The following is a 13466-nucleotide window of genomic DNA, read 5'->3' on the forward strand; positions in this document are numbered from 1 at the left end:
ATTTCATGAGGGAAAGGAGACATTGATTAACTCCTGTACTTGCCTTTTTGGAAAGGTTATGGCTTAATTGGTCAAACTCGGGAGCCATAAATCATGTGCTGAAGGATCAGCAGAGATAAGAAAATTTTTGCCAGAATGTTGCAAAACACTTTTTGGTAGGAGGGAAGAAGGGATCTGGGTATGCCCATCCAGCTGTGGGGGCTGATGACTCTTGAGTGCACAGGACCCTTCCAGGGAAACGATTCACAGGCCGGAAATTCCCCTGTTTGTTATCAGTTAAACTCAGGATTTGCAAAATATCCTTTTTTATTTTACTTATGGAAAAAGAAAACAACAGGAAAGTCATTGTTTGCTTTATTCAGAAGAATCATAATTCCATCTGGTTTGAAAAATGACTCTCCTCACTGGAAAGTGCTACTTCTCCTACCTAAAAACTGTAATGGGGGGGATACAGCAGATCAGCTCGCAACAGACTGGAAAATTGAGCAAGGGAACTGTCAGGCTTGGCTTGGAATGATGCTAGAGGGAGAAAAGATTTTTGGCTCTGGCAGTGAGCTGGGTCCCATCCAGCTGGGCACGGCTTGCACTGGCCACAGGGGATAGGGAGTGGGCACATGGGGATGGGAAGCAGGGGCATGTCATGAAGAGGTAGAAATGTCCTGGCTCGGTGACCTTGGTGCCTCTCAGGATGTGGCATTATTGGAGAATGGAATGACCTCTAGGCTCACACAGGACAGGCTGTGCAGACCTCTCCAGGTTCTCTAGGACAACGACTTTCAGACCAAAAGGAATGGGATGGACTCAGTGACCAGGATTTCAGTGGAGCAGGGACAGAATTGTCAGTAGGGAAATCAGCGTTGAGGTGGAGAAGATGGAATATAAAGAACTGTAGGGAGAAGTAAAGAGCAGACAATTGGGTAGGACCATGAGTGGTGACAGGCAGAGGTCCTTGGCCAGGCAGGGCTGGGGTCGGTCCCGTTAATGCTTCAGAAATGACCCAGGCAGGAGGAGGTGGCCCCGTGGGGGGCAGCTGGGGCCGTAGGGAGCTCAGCGGGGCTTGGCCTCGGGATCTGGCACAAACAAGGCTGAGGGGGGTATGAGTGATGCTCAGGCAGACTGGGCCATGCCCTTTGCCGAGGCGCAGCTCCCGCGGGGTGCGAGCCGTGGCCGTGCTGGGCTGGCAGGAGGAGTGTGTTTTTCTGGAACGGCCTCCAAGGCGCAGATCGCTTCTCCTCTGATGTCTCCTGATTATTAGCTCATGCTGTGGCTGCCCAGGGGGCGGCCGGCCAGCGCCTGGCCCCAGTCAGGGTCCCGCCTGCCATCACCCCCTCCCGGGTGCCCAGACAGGCAGAGCAGGGATGTGACTGCAGGGACAGGGTCTCCGGGGACCTCAGGCTGCTTTGGGATCGGCAGGGTCGCACCCGACCCAACGGGTCCCAAAGGCTTCAGGACAGCGCGTTCCCAAAACAGTGGGGAGGCTGGGCAGGATGACACCACTCTGCTCATGCACTGGGAGGGAGGACAGGAGACTGAGGCACTTAACCCTTGCAAAAGGGTCCTTTGAGCAGGACCAAGGTGCTGGCAGCAAGCAGGGAGCCAGGCTGTGGGCACAGCCCATCCAGGGGGCACAGGGGGCATTCTTGGACTATGCTGGGGTGGTGGGAGCCTCTGGAACCTGGGTGTGAACCCCAGCAGCCGGCTCTCAGTGGGACACAACTTCTCACTCTCCTCCATGAGGACCATCCAGGTGTTTCTCTTCAGGTTTATTAATGTTAATGGAGTTAGTCCCGTGTTAATGAGCACACACAAGCCCAGGGCCCACTGCTGGGGCTCAGCCAGGGCTGCAGCAGCAGCACAGGGATGGTAAAACCATCCAGTGGAGCAGGGAGCACAGTGAGTGACAGGAACATCTCACAGGTCTGCACTCCCCTGGGATGCTCCAGGCACTGCTTCCAATGTGGGAACCCTCCCCACTGCCTGAGACGAGGCTGGCACTGGTAGGGATAAAGGCACTTTATGAGAGGATTGCTACACATCTGGTGGATTGTGAATGAACCCTGTGAGCTGGTGATGGAATTACTGCTGATCCACGGCAGGGAGAGTGCTAAGGACAGGGAACCAAAGATTCTGGGACTGAAGGTGGGGTAAGAAGTTCCAGCATCCCACCTCTGAGCATGGCAAGTCTCATCCAGTCTGTGATCACGACGCATGCAGCTGGACAGAAACAGCCTCAGCTGGAGGAACTGGTTACTTGGTGTTTGCTTTAGCAGAACTTTCAGTGTGGTGGTTCTCCAGGTAAATGATCTGCTGGGCCTTTTCAGACGGGCAGGGTGGTCTGGGACTCTGGAGGTCCCTGGACAAAGCCAGGCTTGCTGCTGGGGCTTCTTCCACAGAGTTCTGTGAATCTGAGTCTTCAGAGGAGAAGCTGCTCTGGCTGGAAATCTGGAAGTACTGGGCAGCTTCTGCCCGTGGCCCCGCTGGTGCACCAGCTGTGCTGGGATCTGAGGCAGTGCCATGGGGCACGGCAGCAGGGCATGGTGGGTCAGCACCTGGGAAGCGTGTCCAGGGAGGCAGGGTGAAGGGACGCCTCCGAGGGGGCTGGCTGCACTCCTGGGCCACGTGTCCTGTCACTCCCAGGCTGGCTTTGCTCTTGGCTTTGGGATGGGGGGTGTCAGCTGAGATGTGGTGGTGAGAGGTGTGGGCACCCTGAGGGCCCAGCTGGCAGTGGGGCTGCAGAGAGCTCTGCTCCACACCCAGCATGGAGCCAGGAGTGGTGCTGGGCTGGGACTGTCCCGGCCCCTGGGGCTGTGCTGACCCCTCAGTGCTGGTCTCTGGCTGCTCTGCCAACCCCCTGCCTCCCAGCACTGCTGGCTCAGGACAGGGGGCTGCTCTGCACACTGGCATTTCCATGTGAGGAGTTGCAGACCCTGGGCTGGGAGGGCTGGAGGAGCCTCCCTGCCCATCAGTTTGTGCTCCCCAGGCCTCCTGCAGTTCTGCCAGCATCTCCTCCAGGATGTGCCGGGTCTCCTGGTACCTGTGCTGTGCCTCCGTCCAGGCTGCCAGCCCTTGGCTGCTCTGCATCCTGCGCACCTGAGCCTTCATCTCCTTCAGCTTCTCCAGGGCGAACTCCACCGAGAGCTTCTGGAAGGATCTCTGCAGGCACCGCAGAGCCTGGCCCTCCCCGCGCTGCGCCCGGGCCGAGCACTGCCTGCAGTCCAGCTTCAGCCCTGCCACCTGCAAAACAGGGGACAGTGGCTGCTTTCCTGGCCACCAGCAGCACCGTGTCCTGCAGGGGAAGATCCCCTCACCCACCTTGTTGGAGAAACGCACGAGCTCCTGCAGCAGCTCCCGCTCTGCCTGCCGCCGCTCCAGCTGCTTGGAGAAGCTCATCAGCTTTGTCTGGAAAAGGGCTGCAGACACTTGGAAGGCATCTGCCTCAGGGAACGTCGTGTCTCGGACCTCAGCTGCCTCCTGGCACAGGGTCAGGCCATGCTGGTACCGAGCCTGCAGGGGCAGGAGGAAGGAACAGCTCACACTTGGGAATGGTGCTGACCTGGGATACGTGTGCAGGGTGATGCACTGCAGGTAGCACTTGACATTGCCATTACAGATGGATGGGAAACACTTCTGGGCTAGTGAGAACAAACAAAGCAGTGGGATTATCCAAATCTCTGCTCTGCCCTGGTGTGGTTCAAAATGCATCAAATGTCCCTGCTGTTCCAAGTGGGATCACCATGCCTCACCCTCCCTGCAGCGCGTGTGACTAAAGGGCCTTACGCATCCAAGGGAACAAGAAGATCTTCATCATAATGTTATTTGTTGTCTGATGGATGCTCAGACTTTGTAGGAAAAAGGAGCTGCATGGATGGAGTGCAGCAGGGGTTGGGGACAGCAGTCCCAGCCCAGCACACACCAAGGAACAGCCCAGCCACCCCCTCACTGGAGCAGGACTGCCCAGAGTCCCCACAATGCTGAGCTTGACGACTGCAGTGTGACTCAACAGCTCAGGGACACTCAGTTCTGCCCAGAAGCCTCTTTCCAAACCCAGGGGATGTCTGTTAGAGAAAAGCCCCTCCAGACATACTGTGGCCTGGGCGAGGAACTCCTTGAAGTGCTCGGCGGAGCCCTGGCGGCTGTCGGGACTCCAATCCTCGGTGCCCATCTCCTGCAGCCGAGCTGCTGCCTCCCCATCCAGCCAGGAGCCCAGCTGTGAGAGAGGACAACAGGGATCAGGAGGGACCGGCCAGGGCAGCAGCAGCGTGTCCACAGCACCTCCCCTTCCTGCCCCAGCCCGGCATCCCAGCCCAGGCTCAGTCACACACAGTCGCCCGTAATGAAAATCAAAGCTCAGGCAATCCTGCTTCTATCATCATCAAAAACAAAGGAAACGTGACAAAAACACTCAACCATGGAACACCACAGAAGGCAACTTCAACTTGTGGCACACCAGGGACACCCAGCTCACCTTGCCAAACTCAGTCTCGAGCTCCCGGACCTTGCGGAGGAACTCCAGGCGCTCCAGGCAGCTGTTGGACTGGGACACGAGGTTGTGAAGTTCTTCCTCCAGCTGACCATACAGCCCCTCAGCCAGCTCCATACCGGTCCTGGGGGTTGGGAGGAGAGGGGCCATCAGTGCCAGGTGCTGCCAGGTGAGCTCACGGATGCACAAAGTGGAGGGGAGCAGGTCTCTGGCTCAGCTCCTGACCCCAGCCTTGCAGGCACCTGGACATCTTCCCAACCCACGGAGCAAATGGATGGCAGGGACCATGGGATGGGAAATCCCCGTCTATCAGTGCAGCCCTGCCCCACAGAGCAGGAGGGAGAAGTGGATCAGTGCTGCCTCAATGCCTGACTGTGGAGCAGCCTGGCATGGCCGGAGCAGTGCGGTGTCACCAGATGGGTGCAGCATTCCCGGCCGACAGCGACATCACCGGGTGAGTGTGGAATGGCCCAGTTACAGCATGGCTGGATGAGTAACAGCGTGGCCACATCACGGCATCACCCGATGAGTATGGCGCGTCCAGGTGGGGGTGACATTACTGGATGACTACAGCATGGCCAGAGGAGCCATGCACGGCCAGACTGTGACATCACTGGATGAGTGTGGCACGGCCAGACGAGTGCACATCACCGGACGATCGCGGCATGGCCAGAGGAGCACAGCACAGCACAGCACAGCTGGCCGGGCGCGGCATGGCCGGGACTTGGCCCCATCTAGTGGCTTTTCCCGAGCCCAGACTGATCATGGCAGTAGCTTGGGCTCATGGGGACCGGGCTGTGCATGGGGAGGGGGCTCTGTCAGCCAGCAGGAGAGGGGGTCCGTGGCACTGGCAGGCCCTGACAGTGGAACTGCCCTGTCCTACCTGACGTGGTCGGAGGCGCAGAGGCGCGCGGCCTCCCTGCGCAGCCTGGCCAGCAGGAACCCCCCCTCGCGCTGCACCCGCACCAGCTGAGGGTCACCCAGCACCGTCTGCATCAGCTCCCGGTGCCTCCTGATGCCTGCAGCTGCATCCTGTGGGGGAAGGGAGGTCACACAAGTGTCTTACCTGGGGTCTCAGCCAGCACAGGACAGCTACCTGGGGCTGCTCCCCGGGCAGGAGCAGAGGGGACAGGGAACAGCCCCATGGCCAGGAGCAGCCAGTCTGGGGACAGTTGTGCCAAGTTTTGGGGAGCTGGAGGGAAATGTTGCTGTGGCTGCACTGCAGATGGGCACATTGGGAATGTCCCCAACGTGTGGTGCTGCCACCCTGTTACCTGTGTCCCAGCCAGTGCGTCGGTGTTCCGCAGCTCCTGGATGCAGCGCTGCAGCAGCTCCGATGCCTGCCTGAGGCTGGCTGTGAAGGGCTGCAGCTTCTGTGGGGGACACACACCGTGGGTCAGTGGGGACAGCCTGCCCATGAGGAGGAGAAGTGCCAGGACAGAGCAGGAAATACTGTGAGGCACTGGGTTATGCTGGTGAGGAAGGGAGTGAGGAGGTGGATGGGCAGCTGCAGGCAGGAGCACGTAGGAAGGAGCTTGACCCTCCTGTGCTCAGAGTCTCCTGTTCTTCCCCCTCTCCCAGCCCTTCCTGTTGCTTTTCCAGGGATGTGTGTGGGACACATAAGACGCAGTGGGGACAGAGGGACACAGGAGAGGTGAGGCAATGGCTCATGGTGTGGTAACAGACACCTGGAAGAATTGAACCCACTCGCCGTGGCAGTAGGGGAAGGCACCGTCCAGCTCTGGGGGCAGCTGGGAGCTGTCGACGTGGCGGCCCAGAGCCTTCAGCGACGTCAGGGTCTCCACCTGCAGGGCACAGGGCTTGTAAGGCTGCCTGGAGCAGGGAATAACCCCCTATTGCATCAGCTCAGGGGACAGGGACAGGCTCACCTGCACCCCAGACAGCTTCTCACGGTGGGAGACCAGCTCCTTCTCGGCCAGGAGCAGCATGCTGTGAATGCAGCCTGGAGAGACACTCTGCGGGAGGCAGGGGAGAATCACCAGGGCAAACCCCACACAGCTGCAGCAGTGTGGGACTTTCCTGGGTCAGCTGAAGCCGGTGAGCTCATTGCAAAGGAAAAGGCTCCCACTCTCACTGGTGTGGGAGATGGAAACATGTCCCTCAGGCCATGACCTTGTCCCAGGCACCTTGCCTCCCTGGCAAACGACCATGGGAAGAGCCTCATGAGTGAACCCCTTCTCTGACACCAGTGACACTTGTCCATGTGAGGAGCATCAGGGCCAATGTGGTTTTATGGGGCATACAAAGGCTGTGGCGGGGGGACCCCATAGCCCCTGGACAGCACAGGGCACTCCTGTGGCACTACCTGGGCACTGGCACAAGGACTCTGCCACGGCAGAGGATTGTCACTTCAGAGCACATTTCCTGGTGCATTCACATATCAGGAGGCTGGAGGGCTCTTGGTGACGCTGCTGTGTGATGGCAGGGCTCGGAAGGGACCTTTGGGGATCGCATGGAGAGTGGGCACAGGGGAGGCTCTGAGGGACCCCCAAAGGGTGGCAGCACTCCCTCCCAGAGAGGGACACCCCTGGCATGCCTATGGCACAGGCACACAGAGCCTGGCATACCTGGACAGAGCGGAGGGCTGAGAACAGGACGGGAGCAGGCGGCTGCTTCCTGGCATCCACCACAACCGTCAGCCCAACATCCTTCGCTTCTCGCCTCTCACCATTCTTCACTTCTTGCCTAGCGAGGGGAAACACAGCAGGAGTGGGGGTCCTTCCCTGGGGCAGGACCCTCTCAAAGCCCCCTCCCACATTCTGCACCCCCAGGCAGGCAGGAATCCAGAGCCACAGGCAGTGGCCTCATCCCTGTGGGATGTCCCTGCTCAGAGCATGTGCCTCTGGCAGGGGCATGGTCCAGGACCTCGGGGATGTGCCCAAACCAGAGCGTGTGCGATGCTGGGTATCCATCCCAACTTAGCCTGGGAGCCCTGAGCCAGGCAGCAGCTGGGGGTCACTGGCAGGTCCTGCTGGCTCTTACCTGGGGAGGGAGCAGAGGCAGAGGATGAGCTTTGCCAGCTCTGCAGCTGAGCACCACGCAGCCCGCCAGGCACTGCCACTGGTGGTCACCAGGAGGAGGGCCCTGCCCAGCCTGTCCGAGCTCCCTGTGGAGAAAGGGTGAGTGACTCCTCTGGCAGCCACCTGCCAGACCTGAGCACCCCACAATGGGCTGGGGTAACCATCAGTGCTGCCTCAGCTCAGCCTGCCATGGTGCAGCCCCTCTGGTCCTTTGGGAGGGTGAGACCCAGCCCAGGATGGCTCTTGGCATGGATGTCTGGAATTCCAGAGCTGCTGGGGACGTTTTTCCTGAGAAGAAGATGGGTTTTGTTACTGCTTTTTGGTTCTTGGGAAAAAGAAGTTGCCAAATGTTTAGTGTTTGGCAGCTAAAGCTGAACAGCTTCACTGGAGAGGAATGGTGTGGGAGGGCTTGGGGCGGCTGGGACCAGGGCAGCTGCTCTGCACAGGCTGCCTGCATTTATGTTTTCAATGTTTTTGCCCAGCTGAAAAAAAAATTTTCCGCTTGGAGTATTTCTGGCCTCCAGCAAAGCCCTGAAATCTTCCTCCAAAACACTCTCTCCAGCAGCCTGTGTTTCCATCCAGAGGCCTCTCCCGCCCATTCCCCAGGCTCATGGTGCCAGCAGTACCTGGCAGGCAGATGATGCCCGAGCGCAGCAGCCCAGCGTGCAGGTCCTGCCAGGCTGGAGGCTCCCGGCCAGCAGTGCCAGTGCTGGGCACAGAGGGGCCATTCTTGCGGCTGGAACTTTCCAGAGACCGTTCCTCCACAGGAGCAGCAGTGGCTGCATTCGTACCTGTGCACAGGGATAGAGGAGGGGGAAGCTGGTGGCACTCAACGAAGCAGAGGAATGGCAAAGCCCCAGCAGTGCCTGGTCAGGTGCCACAGCCCCACAGGATGGTACCTTTCCCTGCTGCCCTGGCTCTGCCCATCCTGGGTGAGTAGATGGCCGACATCTTCTTCCAGGCCCCCTCGTGCTGGCTGCTGACTCTTTCATCCTCGGGGGCTGCCCCGAGCCGTGTGCCCTTCAGGAAGGAGAACTTGTGGCTGGAACCTGGGGGGAGCCGGGGGCTGCCCCGCTGCACCAGCCCCCCTCTCCCTGGCACCCCAGGAGTCGCTCGGCGGGACTGGCGGGTGAGGAGTGCAGGGCTGCCAGCCCCCTTCCTGTGCTGTGCGGGGGTCTCACGGGGGGTGGCAGGGGGCAGCTCGGAGCCAGGGCTGTCCGGCTCCTCCAGGATGGCTGCCATCAGCCCGGAGCCGAAGCTCACCGGGTTCTGCAGCGCGGCCATGTAGGAGTCACGTTGGCGGCTCTTTGGGCCATGTGGCCCTGGCTCCTGGCTCAGCTTCCTCCCCATGCCTGGGCTGCAGGGACTCTCCTCTGAGCTCAGTGCTCCCCCACAGGGCCACGCATCTGCTCCTGATCCCCCATTTGCCCAGGGGAGCATCTCATCAGCCCCAGCCCTTATCCTCCCTGGAGGGCAGGTGAGCAGCAGGGATCTGGTCAGGACGTCCAAGTCCTCCTGGGATTGCTCCAGCAGGTCCACATACTCCCCCTCCAGGTTCTGGCTGATGATTTCACTGAGGCTGGGCACAGCCAGCGTGGCTGGCTTCTTCTGCAGACCTGCCTGCTCCACCTTGATCAGTCCTGGGTATCGTCCCTGGCTTGACTTCCGAGAGGTGGCCTTGCAGCCTGGGATGGTGCCCACAAAGTTGCTGCAGGGCGTGGGGACATTCACTGTGCCATGGGGCACAGGTGTGCCAGGTGCAGTCTCAGGAGCAGGTTCATGCCAGGCACCAGCGGGCTCACTGTCAGCTCCAGCCCTGGGCTTGTCGGTGAACTCAGGCGTGGCAATCCGGCTCCATGGCAGTGGGGTGACGCCGTTCTCAGTGGCCACCAGGCAGGTGTGCAGGGGAGCTCCGGCCCAGCTGCTGTTCACCTCCTCCAGCCACGCGTTGGTGAAGAGCAGAGCGTGGGTGGCCTCGGGGACAGGTGTCTCCTCCACGGAGCGCAGGTCCAGGGAGAGGTGCTTGATGGTGACACGTGCTGTGTGCTCCTCACAGGGCTCTGCTTGCAGGTAGAAGTCCCCGGGGCGCAGCAGGAGGGGGTTGAGCGGTGCGAGGTGCACAACCACCTTCTCGTGCAGACACAAGGGCCAGCCTTCATGGAGAAAGATGCGGTTAAAGTAGGGAGCCTGGGAAGGAGGAAGAACACAGTGCATGAGAGAGCCCTGCCAGCTCTGTGCCTCCCAGCCACCCCCGCACGCTCTTGCTGCCCGGCCCTGTGCTTCCCATGGTGAGGATGAAAGAGCCTGGTGACCCAATGCACGTCCCTGAGCTGAGCTCCTGCAGCACAGCCCTGCAAGCCACGGCTATTCCCACAGTGTGGAGTCTACCCATGTGCTTACAGAGGGAAAACCCCTGCTTAAGCCTCTCTGGGATCAAGACAAGATGACCCCAGAGTTGTCTGCCCTTATTGCAGCACCACATATGCTGGACAAATCCCAGAGAGCTGGATGTGCCACAGTCCCCTCTGCAGGGAGCAGATGGGACAAGGAGTGGACGTGCAGGGAGGGAACCCACAGGGCAGCGTGTCCATGCAGGAAGGCTCCTTAGGGCATCCCCCCGTCTGGGAATGGCTCATGGGGGCACCGCTGTGGGCACGGGGCTTACACAGGCCGCCTGCCGCAGGCGCTCGAAGAGCCGCTTGGCGGGGATGAGGAACTGGAGCAGGCAGCAGAGCCCATCCCCCTGGTAGCTGGTCTCCAGCAGCCGGAACACCTGGCCCAGGACGGTGGGAGCCGTGGCTTCGAAGGGCGGGTAGAGGGACTGGAGAGCACTTTGCACCGCCGCATCCAGAGAGCCGGCATCCTGCGAGAGAGAGGCGAGTGTCGCTGCTGGGACAGTGGCCCCGCAGCGGGGACACCGACCCGCCTGGCCCGGTGTCTCTGCCCACCATCCCACGCTGCACTGTGCCACTGTCGGGGCCGCGGGACGCCCACACTGGCAATGCTGCTGAGCTCAGGGGCTCCAAACTCTCCTGGGCTGGAAGCGGGGGGAGCCGGGAGTGCAGCACAGCAAGCACGGAGCAGGCGGGGCGGGTCCGGCTCCCAGCGCCGGGCTGTGCTTAAGGAGCCTGGGATGCGCCCCGAGGCAGCCAGCCGTGCGGAGGCGGGGGGGCCGCAGCAGCCGAGGGGTTAAGAGGAGTCAGACCAGACAGATCGTGGGGCTGTGCCGGGCTCCGCAGCTCGCTGCAGGAATGCAGCAGATGGGAGGAAGGACAAACATCTGAAGATGGATAGGGTGTTTTGGTCCAGACTCATTGCTGAATTCGCCAAACTCAAAGTTATTCCTGTATTTTCTGGGAAGCGTTCTGCAGCGTTGCATCCCCCCGCACTGCCCCAGAGCAGGGTGAGGACACTGGGGCTGTGGAACAGCAGGTCCCAGTTCATTCTCTCACTGCTGCAGGAGCTGGAGGCTGTGTGGCACGGCTGGTACATGGAGAGAAGCCATCCCACAGCTCCCGCGATGCCCGGGCTGCGCAGGGATGAGTCTGGCACACCTGTCAAGGGGACCCCATCGGCAAGTGGGGAAGAGGAGCACCCTCCAAGCAGCCAGGTCCTGCTCCCATAAGAGCACCCAGGAAGTCTGGTGGGATTAGCTCAAGGTGAGCATTACTTTCAGGCAGCTAATCCCTGGTCCAGGAGCCCATACAGAGACAAAGGGGCCACGGTTAATTCAGCTTAATTAGTTTTAATGCGCTTTAGCTAAAGCACTTTGTAGTCATGCTCTGGTTAATTCTTCGTGACTTTTTTTCCGTGTCTCGGCACAGGAATCTCCTGTCCCTGCACCTGACAGGAGAAGCCAGAGAGCTGGGCAGAAGAGGAGGCAAGCCAGTCGCTTCTCAGGGCCCTGATCTACCACCATGTTTCCTGTCCAGGCTTTCTGCCCTTGGACCTTTCTCCTCAAGCTTTGTTTTATTGTGTACAGTTCCTAGAATGGACTGGAGACCTGACTCTGGAACATCCCTGATGAAGGGCAAAGCCCAGCACGCCATTCCATGTTGCTCCAGTGGGGCCCTGGTGCAGCCACCTGGTCCCCAGTGCTGAACCCAGCTGGGTGCCCACCACCTCCATGCCCAGCACTACCTAGCTGGACTTCCACCCCGTCCCAACACCGAGGCAGGAGCCACAAGAGCACAGGAGGATCCATCCAGCTCTGAATGCTGCCATGAGAGATGAGCCAGAACTGCCTGCCTTGCCTCCAACAATCTTTTAAATCCTCCCAGGGCTGGTGACTCCAGCATTGCCTGGGCAGCCTGTGCCAGTGCTTGACAACTCATTCAGTTGAGAAATTTTTCTCTAGTATCCAGTCTAACCCTTCCCTGGCACCACTTGAGGCTGTTTCCTGTTGTCCTACCACCCAGGACTTCATCCAGTGGCAGGGACTGTGTGAGCCAGTGTCAGGAGAGAACCAGGGACTGATGGAGGCACCAGACACAGCCCGAGTTGTGCTGGGGAATATTTTGGCCTGGAATTACTGACTAAAAATGTTTTCATGGGGTGTCACAAAGCACTTCATCACTGGGGGAGGCTTTTGGGGTAACCATGGTGCAGCGGCTCTGGGTTCGTCGGCGAAGCTGCATCCGGGCCAGCCAGGAGCCCATAGGAATCCAAAAGCAGCCCCTCCACCCACTGGGAGGGAGCTGGAACAAAGGCATTAGGGAGCATAAGGAGATTTACATTTGCAAAGCTATTTCCATTTTAATAAGCCAAAGCGCTGTTAAATAGAGATTGATATTTCTCCCCAAATACCCATATTTTTTAACTGGTTTACATCAACAAGACGGGCTGGGCTTTGGGGTTTTGGTGTGGTAAAGTTGTTTAACTCGTGCCCGAAGCCACAGGGTGACTCAGCTCCAGCTCCTTTCTCCCCGCTGCTCAGGAAGGAGAGGTTTGAGCCTGGGACCAGTCCTGAATACCAATTCCTCCGCCTCTCCGCAGCCCTTGCTGTCACCAGCTTTGGCAGGGCGCGATGCAAGCGCTCAGCCTGGCCCAGAGCGGGCCGAGCTCAGCAGAGCCCGGGGCAACGGCACGTGCCGGCTGCGGAGGGGAACGATCCAATGGCTCGGGAGCATCCCTGCGCCGGCACGGCTCGCACGCCATCCCCCTCACTAACTTTGCACGGAAGTTGAAGCACCGCAGGATGCGGCCCCGCACACACCTGCCCAAGCGGCCACGGCCACGGCCACGTCCTCCTCCTTCCCCGATATCCAACCTTGCCCAAGCTCCACCTTCACATCTGTCTCTGCCTTCGCACCCACCTCTGCCCTGACACCCACCTCCACACCCACCTCTGCCTTGGCACCTCCTTCCCCCTTCGCTCCCGACCTCCCTCTGCTGTCGCTCCCGCTGCCCACCCCGTGCCCACCCGGTGCCCGCGGGACCGGCAGCGGCGGGGAGGGGCAGCGGCAGGGAGAGGGATGCCCCAGGAATTATTACCATGTTTCCCAGGAAGTGGCAGAGGGGCCGGGGGCCGCGGCACAGACCGTCCCGTCCCTCCTCCTCCTCGCCGGCTCTCCCGGGCCCGGGGCTCCCGGCCGGTCCCCGTTCCGCCGGCGGCTTTTCCCGGCGCCGGCGCCTCCGGAGCCGCGGGCGGGGGCGGGCAGCCCCGGCCCCCCCGGCCCCCTCCGCCCGCCGCGCCTCTTCTGGGGGAAAAAAAGAAGAAAGAGAAAGAAAGAAGGAAAAAAAAAAAAAAAAAAAAAAAAAAGGAAAAGAAAGAAAGGGCGAAGAAAGCGGGAGCGGGGCGGGGCGGGGGAGGGGAGGGAAGGGGTGGCCCGGACAGAGCCGGGGGGGCGGCGGGCCGCTTTCCTGTGCCCGCCGCCGGGAGCCCCCCGCACGCTCTCCCGGGGACAGTCCCCCTGTGTCCCCCCCGGCGGGATGGGATCGGCGTG

The 13466-nt window shown here is 60.4% G+C and overlaps 1 protein-coding gene and 1 long non-coding RNA gene across 2 annotated transcripts; one reads left to right on the forward strand and one right to left on the reverse strand.

Annotated features, from left to right (window-relative positions):
* Positions 1–288: 288 nt before the first annotated feature.
* Positions 289–13145, reverse strand: KIAA1755 (KIAA1755 ortholog). The gene is made up of 14 exons (XM_064391549.1): positions 13015–13145; positions 10187–10384; positions 8421–9708; positions 8148–8312; positions 7484–7607; positions 7069–7186; positions 6370–6456; positions 6169–6285; positions 5755–5853; positions 5364–5512; positions 4466–4604; positions 4085–4207; positions 3313–3504; positions 289–3234 (listed from the first exon to the last, which is right to left on the reverse strand). The coding sequence occupies exons 1-14, from the start codon at positions 13015–13017 to the stop codon at positions 2248–2250; spliced, it is 3789 nt and encodes a 1262-aa protein (XP_064247619.1). The 5' UTR covers positions 13018–13145; the 3' UTR covers positions 289–2247.
* LOC135282058 (uncharacterized) lies at positions 10871–12324 on the forward strand. The gene is made up of 2 exons (XR_010348400.1): positions 10871–11180; positions 11346–12324. It is a non-coding gene; the product is annotated as an uncharacterized LOC135282058 (long non-coding RNA).
* Positions 13146–13466: the final 321 nt, after the last annotated feature.

Source organism: Passer domesticus, chromosome 16 (genome assembly GCF_036417665.1).
Source record: "Passer domesticus isolate bPasDom1 chromosome 16, bPasDom1.hap1, whole genome shotgun sequence".
Taxonomy (NCBI): Eukaryota; Metazoa; Chordata; class Aves; order Passeriformes; family Passeridae; genus Passer; species Passer domesticus.

Coding starts and splice junctions, on each gene's coding strand:
- KIAA1755 (XM_064391549.1), bottom strand. Junction 7,187..7,483: donor TGCCTCTGCTCCCTCCCCAG/GTAAGAGCCAGC, acceptor TCCCCTCGCTAG/GCAAGAAGTGAAGAATGGTG. Junction 5,513..5,754: donor ACGCACTGGCTGGGACACAG/GTAACAGGGTGG, acceptor CTTCCCCCACAG/GATGCAGCTGCAGGCATCAG.